The 17,382-nt window shown below is 55.5% G+C and overlaps 1 protein-coding gene across 1 annotated transcript; it reads right to left on the reverse strand.

Moving 5' to 3' along the window:
• Positions 1-2,684: 2,684 nt before the first annotated feature.
• Positions 2,685-14,559, reverse strand: SLC38A7 (solute carrier family 38 member 7). Its single transcript, XM_028502120.2, has 12 exons — positions 14,520-14,559; positions 13,765-13,995; positions 12,219-12,596; positions 11,366-11,564; positions 11,001-11,145; positions 9,959-10,057; positions 9,274-9,331; positions 8,930-9,044; positions 7,852-7,999; positions 7,159-7,358; positions 6,276-6,330; positions 2,685-4,541 (listed from the first exon to the last, which is right to left on the reverse strand). Exons 3-12 carry the CDS (start codon positions 12,486-12,488, stop codon positions 4,439-4,441), a joined length of 1,392 nt encoding a protein of 463 aa, XP_028357921.1. The 5' UTR covers positions 12,489-12,596; positions 13,765-13,995; positions 14,520-14,559; the 3' UTR covers positions 2,685-4,438.
• Positions 14,560-17,382: the final 2,823 nt, after the last annotated feature.

The raw sequence follows: 17,382 nt of genomic DNA on the forward strand, positions 1-17,382 counted from the left end.
GGAGGAACTGCAGGGGCATGCTCCTGGTACAGAGACCTGACCAACATAATCTCTGCTTTCTTCTGAGTACTTCACATTGGTTCTTACGACGTTTGTTCTCGGATTTGTAATACTGACAGCTACAAGGTGGGTACCCTCACTCCCACTTTGTAGTTCAGGAAAGTGGGGTTCAGAGAAGCAATCTGGTTCCCTGAGTTTCGACAGCATAAGAGGCAATGCTGAGATCCAAGCCAGGTGTGTCTGAGGTCAAAGCCTTTGCTTCGTCCACCAGTCCCCCGCCACTGCGGTCGCAGAAGCAGAGTGTGGGAAACACTAGGAGCGTTAGCAACACAGACCTCGGCCCCCCCCCCCCGCCCCCCCAGACCCAGAGAGTCAGACTCTGTACTCTTCGCCAATAAAAATTGGAGATGCCCTGGCTGGCGTAGCTCAGTGGATTGAGCACGGGCTGCGAACCAAAGTGTCACAGGTTTGATTCCCAGTCAGAGCACATGCCTGGGTTGTAGGCCATGACCCCCAGCAACCACACATTGATGTTTCTCTCTCTCTCTCTCTTTCTCCCTCCCCTTCCTCTCTAAAAAATGATAAATAAAATCTTTAAAAAACTGGATATGCACATTGGAATTGAAGAAAAAACCCAGACTCCGGGCAGCCTGTGTCCGCCTCAGGAGAAAATGAGGTTCTTCTCTAAACACGGGTTACTGGCTTTCTAGAAAGCACTTCTGTCATTTTCATATACTTTCCCCTTTGCCCTGGCAGGTAGTAAGATCAGGGATGATCCCTCCACGTTTAGACTTAGGGAAACAAGCCCAGAGCCAGTGGCCGGCAGGCATCACACCACTGGCTATGGATTGGCTGGGAGAGGGACTCCAGGGTTCTGAGATCTGGTGCTGGAGCCAGCGTGGGGGAGGCAGGATCCTGAGCTTGCCTTCTGGGGACTGAGATCACCAGGCTGGCTCTGAGGGAGCCCTCTGCTCGCTCGTTTCCCCCTGCGTGGTAGGTAAGAGGGCTGTCTGGCTCCAAGTTTACCTCCTGCATATTTTGGGAGAACGACTTAACATCTCCTAGCTTTTGCTCCCTCCTAGAGTTGCTGTGGGGACCAAGTGAGAATGATGCAAGCCAGAGGCCCGCGCAAGGTAAGAACTCAACCCCTTGTAGTGGATAGTCATTCATTTGTTAAGTTCAGCAGCTACTGAACATGTGTCTACTGTGGGCTGGGCACTGGGCTAAGATGCCTGAAGGGTAAGGGGGACATGACCCTGTTTCCATGGAGCTTAGTCTAATGACGGGGGAGACAGACGTTGATCAAGCGTTTATCAGTGTGGTGAGCAAGAGGTAGGGATGTCAGGGAGATGGATGAATGCGGCTTTGGCTATTACTTTGACTTTGGGATAAGTGTAACTTTTCCTTTTCTCTGTTCACTCAGAGGCAGTGTAACCACACAGCAAGCCGTTGGCCTCCTAGTCAGGTGTGGACCATATCCCAACATTGTTTCCCAACATGTCCCAGCGTTTCCTCCTTGGACAGTTCCTACCCCGACCAGGGGGCAGGGGTCTCTGTTCACCTATGACTGGAGCAGGGAGGGGGAGTGTAGTGGGAGATGAGCTGGTTGGACTTTACCCTAAAGACTAGAGAAGTCCTGGCTGGCGTAGCTCAGTGGATTGAGCTCGGGCTGGGAACCAAAGTGTCCCAGGTTCGATTCCCAGTCAGGGTACATGCCTGGGTTGTAGGCCATGACCCCCAGCAACCACACATTGATGTTTCTCCCTCTCCCCCCCCCCCCACCGCCTTCCCTCCTTAAAAATAAATAAAATCTTAAAAAAAAAGCAGCTGTATTAACTGAACAATATAAATATAACCTCTAAAAAAAAAAAAAGACTAGAGGGAGCCACTGAAGACCATCCCAGAATGCTCTCCCACAGCCAGGCAGTGCTCCACCAAGCATGGCCACTTTTCAGTTCTGCAAACCACCACGTGCCTCCCGCCACAGGGCTTTTGCACACGCAGTTCCCGTGGCCTGGGAAGGTCTCCCTACCCGCTGTTCACGTCATTCCTACTCATCATTCAGGGGCCAGCTCAAATGTTACTGCCTCCAGGAAGTTCTCCTTGACTCCTCAAATCCCAGGCCTAAATATAACGCTCTGTATTTTTCCTTTTTGGCCCATATCACAGCTTGCAAGTATATACTCGTGTGACCACTAGCTCAGCATCAGTTGTCCCCAATAGACCGAGCGCAGAACTGGTGTCCACTTTGCTGCCTTCCTGCCAGCACTGAGCACAGTGATGGGCTCCACACGCCTCCGAAAAGGTAGGGATGGATGTGCAGGGGTCTGAAGCTCCCCGAACAGTGGAGGTCCGAGAGGGACATGCGGCATGGGGGGCAGTCTGAGGCCCCAGCAGTGCAGGAAGACGAGGTGAGCGCCTGAGCTGGGGCAGAGACAGGGTGGGGACTGAGGCCGATTCCCCAGTGGGTGGGGAAGGGCCAGTGGGCCACAAAGGCAAGGAAGGCGTCAAGAACCACTTGCAGGTGTCCAGCTTGGTAAAGGTGGTGCCCATCCCTGAGGCAGGGGTTACAGACACAAAAGCTAGAAGGCCTTGCCGCCACCCCCCCCACCCGCCCGGCATGTCTTTCTCCTGTTGGCAGCGGCCTGGACTCTGTCCCCAGCACCAGACACAGGCCACACGGCTCAGCAGCACAAGCCCCCTTTTATTTACCATCTTCCCTGGACTGTAGACGAGAGACAGTGAAATGCCCTGGCAGGGAGGGTAGGGGGCTCCTGAGCTGGGGCTGAGGCCCAATTCCAGCCCCCTCTCCTGACTGGCTGGGTCTGTGCAATGACTCCCTCAGCTCCCTCCACCCCCGACATCCAGCATCAGGAGGTGGGGCAGCCACCCTCATCGGGAAGGTGCCGGCAGGGCCCGGAGAGGTGCAACAGGCTGAAAGAAAGCGTCAGAGTGGCTTTGGCCCCAGGGGCCTGGATGTGAGGAAAGGCAGGTCACCCAGTCTGGGGACTGAGCAAAATCCAGCCTCCAGCCAGCCTCTGCTTCTTACATCTGACTGTCCTGAGGGCTGGGCAGAGCTCCCCAACCCCCGCCCCAGTACAGAGGTTTTGTAAAGAGGGGCCAGGGCAATGCTGGGCGTTCCAGGCAGAGGAGGCCTCAGCGGGTGCCTGGTGTGGGGCCAGAGTGAGTGGCCCAGGTGTTCAAAACAAGAATACGGAATGGGAGAACAGTGTCCCTCCTCACCCTCCCTGGGGCACAGTCCAGGTGTGACCTCACTGTGGCTGACAGGCCACCGAGGCTGGGCCTGGTGGACATGTGGGGCTGAAGAAGGGGACAAGAGGGGGTGTGGCAGCCCACTCCCCAGTACTCAGTGAGCAGGAGACTGAGTGACATGAAAAATGGTGTGGGGGAAGGAGGAGACAACATCCAGGCTCTCAGTGACGCCCAGTCAGTGACCAATCAGCGGCCTTGTCTCTGGGCTGCCGTGCTGGGGTGGGAGGGGAGGGCAGAGAGAAGCAATCACCGAGGGAGTGGATGCCAGACAGGCTCACCTCGATCCTGACCAGGTCTGAAAGGTTCCCAGCCTTCTCCACCACCCGTCTGAACCTCTGTAAAGAGGGACCCCTGGGATCTGAGAAAGACCCCCCACCCTGGGGGAAGCTGAGGGGGAGCACTCACAGCACCGTGGCACGGGACGGCCCCTGGCCCCTGGCTGAGCCGGGCTGGCCCCGTCTGTAAACATAAGACTTGGTGGTGTCTGGGGGTGGAGGAGGGGAAGGATGCCTGGACCCTCAGGTCTGGGGAAAGACCCTGAGCGAGGCCCCAAAGCCTTGGGGGGCGGCCAGTGCCCACGGGAAAGAGGGCCGCAGGTTCACCGGGGGCCCAGGAGGGAACGGACCAGGCACGGACTCTGCCTGCCGCTGTGCATCTGTGTGAATCCAGTGCTACCTGTGGACGCTGCCGGACCCCGGAGGAAGCCACTGCTGCTCGGTCTGCTGACGGACCGCAGCAGGCGCTGAGTCCCGGGGGAAGGAGCACAGCGCCTGCGCGGGACCGGCTGCTCTGCGGAGGACTGGGGCCCTCTGCGCGCCCTCCTCCAGAGCGCGGTCAGGCTGCAGTCTTTCTTCGGGGGCCTGCTGACCCTCTGCACCCGTGGGTTCCAGGCATGGAGAAGCCGAGAGCGGGGGCGGGGCTCCTCTGTGACACTGCGCCACCATCTGTGGCACTGTCAGGACAGGGGGGCAGAACCGGAGCCCAGTGGAGCTGTCCGGAGGCGCGGCGCCAGATTTCAGCCCAGATCCGTCACTGGAAAAGGACATCCAGATGTCGTGCCAGCCACCGGCAGAGGGGAATGATGCCAGCCAGCTGGTCCTGCGGCTGTAAGAGATGGGCTCCCGGGTGCAAGGACAAAGGCCGTGTGGTCCTCGGGAGGCCGTGGTTATGCCAACAGGTCCACAAAGATGGCGTTGGCTGTGGTCTGGCCGAAGATGAAGGCTCCCAGGGTGACTAGGAGGACGCCGTAAGCGACCAGCACCCACCAGCTGTAGGGCAGAGGGAGAGGGGCCTGGTCAGTCAACCCGCCTGTGACTGTGCAGACTTCCACACACACACACACACACACACACACATTAATTACCATAACCACTTAAAGCACTTCTCCTGTGGGCAGCGCACTTCCTACTGCTCAAGGACCTTCGGACCTTCATTCTTTTATCCCTCCCTTTCTATCTATCTATCTATCTATCTATCTATCATCAGGGGAAGGGAGGGAGAAAGAGAGGAGAGAAACATTAATGCATGGTTGCCTCTCCTGCACCCTGCACTGGGGACCTGGCCTGTAACCCAGGCATGTGCCCTGACTGGGAATCGAACCAGTGACCTGCTCAAGGACTTTTCATACAAAGGTGTGTGATGCCAGGTGTATGACCTCTGATCCACACATAGGTAAGGCCAAGACCCAGTGGGATCGACTGGTCACAGCAAGCCGAGGGCGGGACCAGGATCAGACTGCGTGTCTCCTGACGGAAAGATGTTTGGGGAAAAAGCAGGCCACGTGGAGTGAGAACCATGTCATTTAAAAAAAAAAAAGGCAGACATTTGCAAATGCATCGAAAATGTAAATGTGTGCATCAAAAATAGTAACAAGGTTATGATGTATGTAAAGTATATGCGTGAAAGTGTATGTAGGTTTGAATCAAATGTATGTATCAAAAACAGCAACAGGGTTATAACCAGGCATTGAGAGTAAGGGTGATTTGTATTTTCTTCCTTAGACTTATCTGTGTTCTTTTTAGGTTTTCTTTTTTTTTTAATTTAAATTATTTTACTGTTGTTCAATTATAGTTGTCCGTCTTTTCTCCCCACCCCTCGCATTCCCCCCTTCCAAATCTACCTCTCTCCCTTGCTTTTTAGGTTTTCTATGATGAATATTACTTGCACAATCATTTTTAAGAAGCATGCAACCTGTTCTCAACCTCTCTGATAGCCAAAAGAATGTGCAAATTAAAACAATGTAGTGTTTTACACCCATCCATATACACAGAAATTTAGAAGGCGGTTATGCCCACTGCTGGCAGGGAGTGCTCACTGCTACTGGGGCTCCGGCTGGTGCTGCCCCTGTGGGGGGCAATTTGAACCCACCAGCCATAAGGAAAACAAGCATGCCTTGTGATGTAGCAATTTCCTTCTAAGAATCAGTCCTATCAAGATCTTCGAACAGGTGTGCCAAGATGTGTACGAATAAGAGAGTTCACATTCAGGACATATTCATGCAACAGAATATTCTGCAGCCATTAAAAAAGGAAGGAGTAGGTTTTCTTGGGCTGACATAGAGTGATCTCCAAGATAGATCACTCTCTCTTGGAAGTGGGGGGGAAAAAAGAGCAAGTGGCAGAAAAATGTGTCTGGCATAAACACATTAAGAAAAATCCCGAATGCCACGTGGCTGTGCACACATATGCACAGCTTTGTGCACAAGGACAGGCACACATGCGCAGGATGGTCCGCAAGGGCACAGGCCTGCTGGTGACGAGGAGCTGGAGGAGCTGGGGATGCAGGAGGGTGGCACCGGGGCTGTGGGGGAGGAGGGACTTCTGCTTCTTTCTCTGAAGTCCTTTAGGAGTTGTTGAAACAGTTATAACGAGCATGCTGTCCATTTTAAATAAAGTGTTTTAAAAACTCATGGTTTTTGAAGCGTGCAAGTCTCCTGACCCCTGTGATTTTAAGGCTCCCACCCCAAGACTATTTCTAGATCAAGGGCGGGGACCCTGCTTTACCTGGCTGGCTTGACTTCCTCCATCTCAGAGAGTTTGGCTTGAATGAGGCACAGCCCTGGAAGAGAAGAGGCGGCCCGAGAGCTCGGAGGGGCTCCCCCGCTCTGGCCCAGCCTCCCCCGTTACCAGAAGACAGTGGTGGTGGATGGAGAGAGGCCCATTCAGTCTTCCAGACGTGCCATCTCCGCTCCCCACCCCCAGCGGGAGGCCTGGCACCGGCTCTCCCATGAGAGGCCGGCATCTGCCAGGCACACCGGGGGCACACCTGGAGCACGACTCAGAACTAAAGGGACAGCACGCCCCTGGCCCTGAGAGGTGCACCGCTGAGTGGACGTGGCCCCCTGGCTCCAAGCCAAGTGGCAAGGGCTTTCAAGGTGGTCTCCCAAATAGAAATAAGCTGGGAACAGGCAGAACGCAAGGCTGAGCAGATGGGAAAATACCCCAGAGCTCTGATGGAGGACCTGTGCCTGACATTCAGGTGTCCCGGCTTCTGCATCGGGGCACCAGACCCCACTGCCCTCTGGGGACTGAACCAGCCAGATCTCTGGCTGCCAGGGAGCCACAGCTACTTGAATGAGGACTACAGGTGTAGGCTGCAGGTGTAGGCTGTGGACCTAGACAGACTGGGGGTTGGAAAGGCCGTTACTCACTAGCTGAGTTTGTGAACAGCTAGGCAAGTGTCACACTCCCGAACCTCACTTCTCGTCAGTAAAATGGAGAGGACAACATCTTTTCTGACGACGCCAGGACAGGGTTTAGCCCAGAGAGCCTGTGGTGCGTGACAGTGCGTGACAGTGGTGGCTCCTGCCCGGCAGGGGACAGGTGAGCGAGGGCGGAGCTGAGGCCGGGAGGGCGTCCATGCTGTGGGGGTGCCCGGGGTCCGCACCTGGGAAGACGAAGATGAAGCAGGCGGCCAGGCCCCCGATGACTGAGATGACCTTGCCGATGTCGGGGATGAAGAGCGCCAGCAGCAGGGTGAGCAGGAACCAGACCAGCGTCTGCAGCACTCGCCGCCGCCGCTCCCGGCCCACGTCCTCCTCCACGGGCACGCCCTGGTAGCGCAGCCAGAGGCCTTCCACCACCGCCCTGTGCCGGCACACGGCGGGCTCAGAGGCACGCCTGCCCACGGCCCCCCTCTCCCTCCCCAGCCCAGACCCCTGACTGTGCAGATGTTGGGTGAGCCTGTTCCCTGTTCTGTAAAGCAGGCAAAGTGGCAATATGCTCAGGCTGCTGTGGGGCCTGCTTGGCGCCCTGCTGGTCCAGGGTGGGGTCACCGGTGGGGGATGGTTCTATCCTTCTGCTGTAAAGGAAGGGTCTGGGACACCCAGAAGGCTGGGTGTTCAGAAAGGGATCTGGACTGCAGGCTCTCAGAGGACTCACAGAATGTTCTGGGGACCCTGGGACGAAGGGGGCCCTAAGCCCCAGCTGGGGGTGCTGACCGGGCCATCCTGGGCACTGACTCTTTCCTGTGGGCTGCAGTTTCTCCAGCAACGGGGGTTCCATGCAGGGCCAAAGGGCCGGTTCACAGGGCTTTCAGGGGCCCTGAGGGAGCACCCCACTGGGGTGGGGAGGGGCTCACCGGCCACAGAAGTGCAGGATGGAGTAGGAGGTGAGCACGCTCAGGATGATGAAGGCGCGGGCCACGGCCACGGCCACGTCATTGGAGGGGTAGGACAGGAGCACGTCAGGGTCCACGGAAGCGCCGAAGGTCAGGAAACCACAGACACCTGAGGGCAGGGAGGAAAGGGCTGGGCGAGGGCCGCCCTGGGGGGGTAACCAGGATGGACCGTCCACAGTAACCCCTCCCCCGGGCGCTAGCACATCAACCTGTCATTTCCTTCATAGCTCGTCTGTCTGAATTCTTTCTCTTTTTAAAACTTGTTTCTCCAACCAGAACACCAGCCCCAGGGGAGCAGGGACTCTGTCTCCAGTTGCCTCTCCTGTCCCTGGCTGTGACTGCAGAGGGAGAAGAGGGCCGGCCCTGAACCGTTTTGGTGGACAGCATTGCTGGGCAACTCTCCGGGCCTCCAGGTCCGGTTCCTTATCCCAGCCGGACCCACAGCCAACTTTCACTGGCACGTGTGCTGAGGGCACTTGTGCTCTGGTCCTGGCAGCCCTCAGGGCCCAGCAGGACCTGGCCCTGGCCCCGTCCCTCACCCCAGCCACAGAGGCCTCTCTCCTGCTCCCGCCTCGGGCACCAGGAGTTTCTGGTTCCTCTGTCTGGTGTGCCCTTCCTCCAGCCCTGCAGATCCTGACTCCTTCTCGTCACCTGGGCCTCAGAGAGAAGCCTTCTGTGAACCACCCCCCGATGTTGCCCCCCTCCCTTGAGTCTCACAGCCACGGCGGCCCTCACTGCTGAGAGTCCTCCCCGACTCCCGAGTTTCTCTTGTACGACCACCTCTCTCCCTGCACTCTCAGTCCCAGGGGGGCAGGGTGAGGGCCCCAGTCTCCAGTCTCAGGGAGCTGCTGAGCCAGTGGATGATCATTGGGGCGGGGCGGGGGCGGCCCAAGGCAGCCCAAGGTCAAGCCAGTGCGGACAGAAGGGTTTGACATGCGGAGAGTGCGGGGCGGTCCCCGGGAAAGCCGGGCCGGAGGACTTGGGAAGGAAGAGGGGACGCGGGAGGGCCCCCGGCCCGGCCCGCAGAGGGAGCGCCCACCTGTGCCCGTGTACACGGCGAGGGCTATGGCCATGGCGGCCGTCACCACCCCGCCCCACGTCCTCAGCTCGGGCTGCCGCATGCTGTTGAAGATGGGCACGCTGCTCACGTGGCACTGTCGGGGCGCAGGTCACAGTTACGGTGGCGAAGTGGCCTGAGTCCCCCGTTTCCAGAGAGAGGGATCTTGGGGACCAAGGCCACAGGGACAAAAGGCAAGTCCTGGGGTCCCCACTCTATCCTCCCTCCCTCCCTCCCTCCCAGGACCCCCATCCTGCCTGTAATGTGGGCTCCACCCCAGGGTGGGGAGCGGGCTAAGGGGACGACGGGGACCCGGCAGCTGGCACCTGAAATCCAAAGCAGATGGTGGGCATGGCATTGAACACGGCCATCCAGGAAGCTGGCCTGCGGGTAAGCACACAAGACTCTGCCACCTGGGGCCCCCACACAGCTGCCCCCCCCCCCTGCCACGTGCTCACTCCCCATTCAGCCCACCACGGCCTCCGCCCACGAGCACCCTGCACATGCAACCCACAGCTGTCTGGGAACCGGGCGAGGCTGCACCCCCATTTCACAGGCCTGTAAACCGGGGCTCTGGGAGGCCCTCCCCGGACCAAAATCCAGAATGTCTGGCTCCTACCCTGGGGCTTTTGCTTTTTTGGTTTGTCCCTTTCAAAAAAAGGGGAAACTTTAAAAATGACAAAAGAGGTTCATCCTCACGCGGAAGACACAAACATGATAGATGATTACAAGCTGGAGAAGTGTGCCCCTCAGCCTGCAGCCCGGTCTCACGCTGGCTCAGCAGTTGGATGTCCGTGGCAAAGCCTCCCCAGCCCTGGTTCCCACGCTTCCCTTCAGCGAGAAGAGGCCGGGACCTCTTGCCTCCCCCTTGCAGTGCCCGGCGAGCCAAGCCCCGCTGAGCTAAAGAGCCTGGAGACGAGCAGCTGTGTGGCCTTTGGACGTGTGACCCTGACCTTCGGGGGCCCAGGCAGCAGGTTCACTGTCAGGTGTCTCCCCGGGGCCCTCGCCCACCTGGTCAGGACATCCCCTGGGGTCATCTCTTTATCCGGCCAGATGTACTTGATGATTACGATGGCGGTGACGTACCAGGTGCCCACGACGCTCAGGAAGCTGCCGGGAGGAAGGAACTGAACTTGCCCCTCCCAGCCCCAGCTGCCCTTTCTCTGATTCCACCCCAGGGGCATCTACCCTCTGCTCTGGGGACCACAAGTGTCTACTGAATGGGTCGGGAGACTGTTTCAAGCAAAGGCTCAAGAAATGCATGAGAAATAAGTTTTGGAGAAACTGGCCACAGCTAGGAGGGAGCTGGACCCCAAGAGGGGGCCAGACCGACGACACTTGTGACCATTAGGAGGCGCACTGGCTCAGCTCTGTGGCTTGCAGGCCTGGGCTTCAGAGCACATCTCCTGCCTCAGTCCAAGCGGCCCCCACTTGGCCAGGGCTGCAAGCAGGGCTGTGAGCCCCTCTCTCCAACTGGGAGACTGAGAGACCGTCTCTCCAACTGGGAGATTGTGGAGGTAAAAATTCTGGAGGACATTTGAAGGTACAAATACTGGAATGGTAACATCGCAGGGGACCTTGGAGACAGCTGAGTGTGACCCGGTCAGTTACGGATGACAGGAAACAGTTTTTCAGACCCTGACCCAGGAAGCCGGTCCCCTCCCATCATAACGAGCTGCGTGGAAGATGCTGCCAGGCTGACCACCCCACCTGACCAGAAACCCCATCCTCTCTGGGCAGCCCAAGGCTCAGGCCAGGTGGCTGCCTTCCCACTGCACACGCCTGACGGTTGCCTGTCCCTTCTGCAGCAAGGACATCGGAACTGACCATCCCATGGATGCAAAGGGTCACTGTCTCCCTTGCTGCCGACAGAAAAGGGGGTCTCGTGCTGCCAGCCTTGGCTGGCCTGCCTTGCCTGCTCTTGCTGCCCCCGAAGGCGTGGTGGCACGGGGGACAGGGCACCCCAGCAGCCCGTGGGTCTCCAGCTGCCTGTGATCAGAGTCCCCCCCCACCCCCGCCCCGTCTGGCCCAGGTTGGGGAGGGGCCTCCGAACCTGGCGTATTTCTGGAAGCCGATCTCCCTGGGGATGGAAAGGGGCAGGATGAAGAGGAAGGCAGTGAGGCTGATGGTGAACTTGCGGTCTGTGTACCAGGGGCTGCTGCCGGTCCCCTCAGGCTCCTTTGCCAGCACAGCAATGACTGCACAGGGAGGAAGAGGGAGCATCACCCCAGGTTGCTGTAGGGCGTGGACCTCGGCTCTGCTGGGCCGCAGGGCCTTCATCGCTCTCAGGGGCCCGGCAGCCAGGAGGGAGGGCTCCCAGGGGAATGCCGGCCCCAGGCGAGGTTGACCTTTCCCTCCACCCCCAGGATCCCCAGGGGCCAAGGGGAAGAGGCGAGGTAGCTACTGAGGGAACCTCACTTTTGTCCTGCTGGTCCCCGATGATGATGAGAAAGGTGATGCAGGTGCCAAAGGTATAGATGGCAATGGACACCTCACACAGCACGCCCGTCACCTTGCCACACACAGCCCACACCACCTCCTGGTAGGTCCGCTCATTGCTGGCCTGGGAGCAGTAGGCCAGGATGACGAGGCCGCTGATGATGAAAACCAGCATGCCCTGCGGGCGGGGACAGGGCAAGAGGCTGTGGGAAAAGCCTGGCAGCAAAGGGCAGCCTGGTCTGGCTCGGCATTTACCGGGCCAGCGATCAAAGCTGGTTTGCAAAATAAGCCTCCTCTTGTCGGGCAATTTTAATGGATTACTGGAGGCTGCCGACTTAAGATTTTCTCGAGAAACAAAAGCAGCTCTGTGGAACATTTCAAACACACACACAAGTAGACAGAATGGTTATCACGGACCCCTATGTCCTCATCACTCAGCTTCAAAAGTGATCAATTTGTGGCCAATCTTGTTTCATCTCTTCCTTTTCCCACTCTGGATTATTTTGAAGGAAAAAAAAAACCAAAAACAAGTTCTTCTATCATTTCATCAGTATTTCATCTAGCTCTAAAAGATAAGGGGCTACTTCTTAAACATAACCACCAGACTATATGCAATTGATATCAATTCTCCCCGACTGCTGGGAAGGCTTCTGAAGCTTCCTCACCGGGGCTCAGAGGAATGAATGAGGGAACAGATCAGTGTGTCTGCCCCGTGTGAGCGTGGGGGGAGGGGCAGCTCTGACCATCCCGGATCCAAAGCCTTCCCTTAGAGGCACAGAGGCCAGACTCATCAGCTGAACTGCGTCTCTGCCCCCCGGGCCCGCACACTCACCATCTGCAGGGAGATGCCGGCTGCCACGCCCCCGGCAGTGCTGAAGGCTGCCGGGAAGTTGAGCAATCCTGCACCCAGGCAGGCGTTGACCACAATGAAGATGGCCCCAAATGTGGACGTGGCACCTCCGCTCAGATTTTCAGGAGAGGCCTCCGCCTCCCCCTTAGGGTCCGAGTCCACACAGGGACTCTGCAGCAGGCGGGCCCGCTCCCCGGCATCCGTGCTGAAGCCCCACTCGCCAAGGTCACTGTTGATGCTGACCTGGGCCATGGCCCCCAGAGCCCTCTTCCTGCAGGGCCTGCAGAGTCTCCCTCACGACCACATCGCCTGTTCAGAGCTGTTCTCCTAGGAGGTCCATGGGCTCTGGCTCGTCTCAGCCTAGATAGGAAAGGCAGGTATTATTGTTAATCCCGGGCAAGCACGGAGAGGTGAAACAACTTTCCCAAGAGCAGATGGCTGGGATTCAAGCCCAGGTGCACCTGTGTGCAGACCACCGAATTGGGTGCCACAGCGAAGGGTGGCAGAGACAGAAATAGGTTCCGGGCAAGTCCTACTAGAGAGTGGCCTTGTATGGGGCAGGAGTATCACAGACATATCTCATTCCGTCCTTATGACAGTGGCCAGAAAGTTTGGGAGAGATTGAGTCAATGAGCCAGGGTCACATAGTAGCAAGTTGCAGAGCAGGATTTGGATACAGATCTGTCTGCCTTCCCAGCCTGTTTCCACACCACGGGGTCCAAGAGCAGCCCTCCCTCAGAACGGCGGGCATTTCAGTGTGTTACAGCCCGGCGCACCCCCCTCCAGCCCAGAGTCTAAGTTCTGCACAGCTTTCAAAGTCCTCAGGCCGTGGGACTGGTACCAGTTGGTGGCCTGTTAGGCACTGGGCCCTACAGCAGGAGGTGAGCAGCAGGCGAACTTTGCCCACATTACTGGCTGAACTCCGCCTCCTTTTCTCCTCCCTGACCCCTGCTGGTCCTTGGAAAAATTGTCTTCCTTGAAACTGGTCCCTGGTGCCAAAAAGGCTGGGGACCGCTAAACTACAGAGGCATCCTCTCTGATGCCCTCAGCACCCTGGGGATTTAGAAGGACAAAGGAGGACCTCTGGGTAGTCAGATGCTTCCCGTTGCTCCTCCTGGCGATGGTCCAACAAAAGCGGAGAATGGTCCACTCATGAGCGGGGAAAAGGAGTGCTCTGACGCTCTGAGACATTGGTCACCACACATGCAACCAAGGGACCAGCTCAGGAGGCCATCTCCCTGCGGGCTCCAACTCCAGACAGAGCAGTCAGGAGCCACAGGGCTTCCTCTTATGCAACCGGTCACTCCACAGGAAGTCAGCCAGAAAATCAAAGCAGCGAGTATGGGAGGGAGAGCCGTGAGCTCTCAGGCCTCCAGCGCTGCCACAGAGAGACCCCTGCAAAGTTCCCGCCGCCAGACAGAGCTGTGAGACCTCCTCCTCAGCCCTGCTCACATCTCAGACACGGAGCTGTGAGGTCTCTTGGCCTCCCCTCCCGCCACATCACTCAGCTCCACTGTCCCCAGCTTACCTGATCGTCCACCTGACGGGCGGTCGGTGGAGGACCTCTGCAAAGATGTGGGATCTGATTCTCTTCACTTCTCTCTCTGGTCCCAAGTTTCTTTTTCTTTCCTTCTTCCTTTTTTTCTTATTTTTTTTTTTTCCTTCAAGGCTTTACTTAAAATGTGCTGTCAGCAGAGTGAAGAGTTTGAGCTGTTTCTGCGCTGGTCAGCAAAGTTAAGGGAACTGAGCCCGGCTGCCTCTAAGTCACAGGAGAGATCAGTTAGGCAGACAGACCCAGGGAGGGAAAGACGCTAGACTAACGCACAGCAGGTGGTTGGCAGAGCCAGAACTAGACGTCTGGTGCCCGTGTGCTCAGGCCAGAGCTGTAATCACTGCAGTAGGCCCCCGAGATCCCAACCGGAGCGGGTTCCCACTCCAGCCTTGGGGCCAGATCCCAGAAATATGAGGGGTGGGCTGCATTGGGACGTGGACCAGGGCGCACCCGGCGCGCAGGCGAGGACCCCCAGGCCTGTAGTGAGAAGAGTGGGCTGCTTTGGGGTAAACTAGGGAAGGGCTCCGCAAATCGATCCCGGCCTAGGACAGGCTGGAGACCGGGCGGAGACCGGGCAGAGACCGACCAGCCGACGGCAGGCGTGCGACCGAGGGCGCTGGGCCTCGGAGCCCCCTGCAGGGAGCGGACAGGGCTCTGCTGCGGTGGGGGAATCTAGGTACCCGGGGTCCTAGAGCTTCCACCCTCCACCGCTTCAACCTCCTGCCACCTACCCTCGGTGCTTTACGTCGCAGCCGGCTGCGAAGACACGTGAACGGCGGTCACCTGATCGCTGGGGCTAGGGAGGGCCGCGGGGCACGCTGGGAGTTGTAGTTTCGTAGTTAGTATCCCACGGTTTGTACGTACTAGTTTGTGTAAGTGAACACGTGTTGAAGGACATCTGAGTTGTTTGAAGGTTTAAAAAACATAGTAGCCTTTTTGAACTTTATGCATTTTACCACAAAGTCGATACTTTAAAAGTGTCCAATACAGTGGTTTCAGTATATTCATGGAGTTTTGCAACCATAACCACTGATTTCAGCCTTGTCATCACGGCCCCACCCCCACCCCGCCCCACAGAAAAAACCAACCCTGTGACCATCCGCGGTCACCACCCCCATTCCTCCCTCCCCCAAGCCAAGCCCCAGGCAACCACTATCCTACTTTGTGTTTTGGAGGGGCTGGTATTAAGTTTCATCCATGTTGGAACATATTAATACTTCATTCTATTAAAGAAATATTTTATTTAATTATAAAGAGAGGGTAAGGGAGGGAGAGAAGCATCGATGTGAGCAATGCATCCATCAGTTGCCTTTTGCAAGCCCCCAACCAGGCACAGGGCCTGCAGCCCAGGCAGGTGCCCTGACTTGGGAATGGGACCAGTCAGTGACCCTTTGGTTTGCAGGCGGGCGCTCTATCCACGGAGCCACAGCAGCCAGAATGGTACTTCATTCTGTTTCATTGCTAAATAATATTCCATGGTGTGGATATTCCACATTTTATTTGTTCATCAGTTGGACATTTGGGTTGGTTCCACTTTGTGGCCATTGTGAATAATGCTGATATGAACATTTACGTACAAGTTTTTGTGTGGATGCGTGTTTTCACTTACCTTGGGTATGCATATATGTAGAAGTGGAATTGCTGGGTCAAACGGTAACCCTATGTCTAATGTTTTGAGAATTGCTGGACTGTCTTCCAACACATCTCCACCATCGTACATTGCTATCTACACTGAGTGAGAGTTCCAATTTCTCCACATCCTTACTAAACCTCTTTATTGTCTTTTTTATTATAGCCACCCTAGTGTGTGAAGTGATTCTCATTGTGGTTTTGGTTTGCATTTCCCTAATGATGTCAGCATCTTTTCATGTGCTTATTGGCCATCTGTGTGTCTTCTCTGGAGAAATGTCTATTCAGATACTTTTCCCAGTTATTAATTGGTTTCTATTCCTTTTTATTCTTTAAGTGTATTCTTTATATATTCTGGATACAAATCCCGCATCAGGTATATGATTTATAATATTCTCAAGATTTTTTCTATTGATAAGAGAGTGAGCAAGCGAGGAACATTGACTTGTTGTTCCACTTATTCATGCATTCACTCTTTGATTCTTGTATATGCCCTGACCAGGGATTGAACCCGCAACCTTGGTGTATTAGGATGACGGTCTAAGCAACTGAGTTACCCAGCCAGTGCTTCTCAAGATTTTTTATAAGATTATCATTGTAAGCCAGGCAGTGAAAGACAAATACCATACGATCTCACCTTTAACAGGAACCTAAGCAACAAAACAAAGAAACAAGCAAAATATAACCAAAGACACTGAAATAGAGGACAGGCTGACAGTGCCCACAGAAGAGAGTAGAGGGAATTTCAGGGGACAGTGGGAAGGGTTCACGGGAATAAACTTAAATAAAGGACACATGGTCAAAAACTAAGGGGAGGGTGGTAATGGGAGGGAAGTGGGGAGGGCTGGGAGGGGGGCTGGATTGGGAGTAAAAAAGAGAAAACTGTATTTGAACAATGATTAAAATAAAATAAAAAAAGAATAAAGATCTGAAAAATTTTTTTCATGAGAAAAAAAAGATTATCATTGTAAAAAAGTTACTTTCATTTGTTGGATATAAACCCACAATTCCTATGACAAAAAATTTCACTGCACATAAAGAAAAACGTGAAAAAAAAATCCTCTCAAGCTGGCTGAGCAGACTGGACTTCAGTCATTTAGACAGATATAAGCCTGAAGCGATTTAGTCTAATACTACTCGATGGCTAGTCAATGGGTCAGCTGTACCTGAACCACTAGGACTTATTCTCTCTTTAGTATTAAAAAAATAAAAGACCCCCAAGCCTTATCTCAGACATACTGAGTCAGAATGTCCAGAGGTAAGGCCAGGGAACCAGTATTAAAAAAAATCACATTTGGGCACTCTTCTACCTTAAATTATAATAAAACAAAGAAAGCATGCCTATTCTGAGCAGGCAAACGACCTCTTCCATCAGGAGGATGAACATTGACATCTTCGATCCAGACTAGAAAACTAGGAAAGGGTTGAAGGCCAACAGCCGGAACTGCTGAGAAAAACACACCCCATGTGACCCTGTTTGGTGAGGAAAGGGACTTCGTTCACCGTGAGCTGGCAATGCGTCTGTTTAAAAATAACAAGGTCAGCAGGGTGGTCAGCTTCCTTTCCCAGTGTCTGTCTTGGCAGCCAACCTGCCATTTGGTTCCAGACAGGGAAACTTAAAGCAGTTTCTCTGAACCTAGGTGGTCAGTCCCTTTACGGAGCAGCTGAGTAACGTTTCTTGTTTTCCCTCTTAGGATACTTTCCCAAAGACATCCAGTCAAAGGCCATTCCAGATAAGCTCACTCACTCATCCATCCACCACCTTGGTGTATCCATTCTCAACAGGGATACAGAAGGGTCAGGGTCAGGAGCAAGCCTGATGTGCACTGTGCCCCCCGGGGCGTGAGCAGGAGCAAGGGGGAGAGAGCAAGCTGAGCCCGCTGCCACCTCCGACCATCCAAACACCGTGGATATGCCCTTGGTCCAACTCCTGCTCCGCTGCCTGTTTGGTCAATGCTTGTTCCT

Source organism: Phyllostomus discolor, chromosome 12, assembly GCF_004126475.2.
Source record: "Phyllostomus discolor isolate MPI-MPIP mPhyDis1 chromosome 12, mPhyDis1.pri.v3, whole genome shotgun sequence".
In the NCBI taxonomy this organism is placed as follows: Eukaryota; Metazoa; Chordata; class Mammalia; order Chiroptera; family Phyllostomidae; genus Phyllostomus; species Phyllostomus discolor.

Excerpts from the sequence above, each read along its gene's own strand:
- SLC38A7 (XM_028502120.2), bottom strand. The coding sequence starts at position 12,488 with ATGGCCCAGGTCAGCATCAACAGTGACCTTGGCGAGTGGGGCTTCAGC. Across the intron at positions 11,565-12,218 it reads CCGGCATCTCCCTGCAGATG|GGCATGCTGGTTTTCATCAT; the intron begins GTGAGTGTGCGG and ends CCCCGCCCGCAG. Across the intron at positions 6,331-7,158 it reads CTTCATCTTCGTCTTCCCAG|GGCTGTGCCTCATTCAAGCC; the intron begins GTGCGGACCCCG and ends CTTCTCTTCCAG.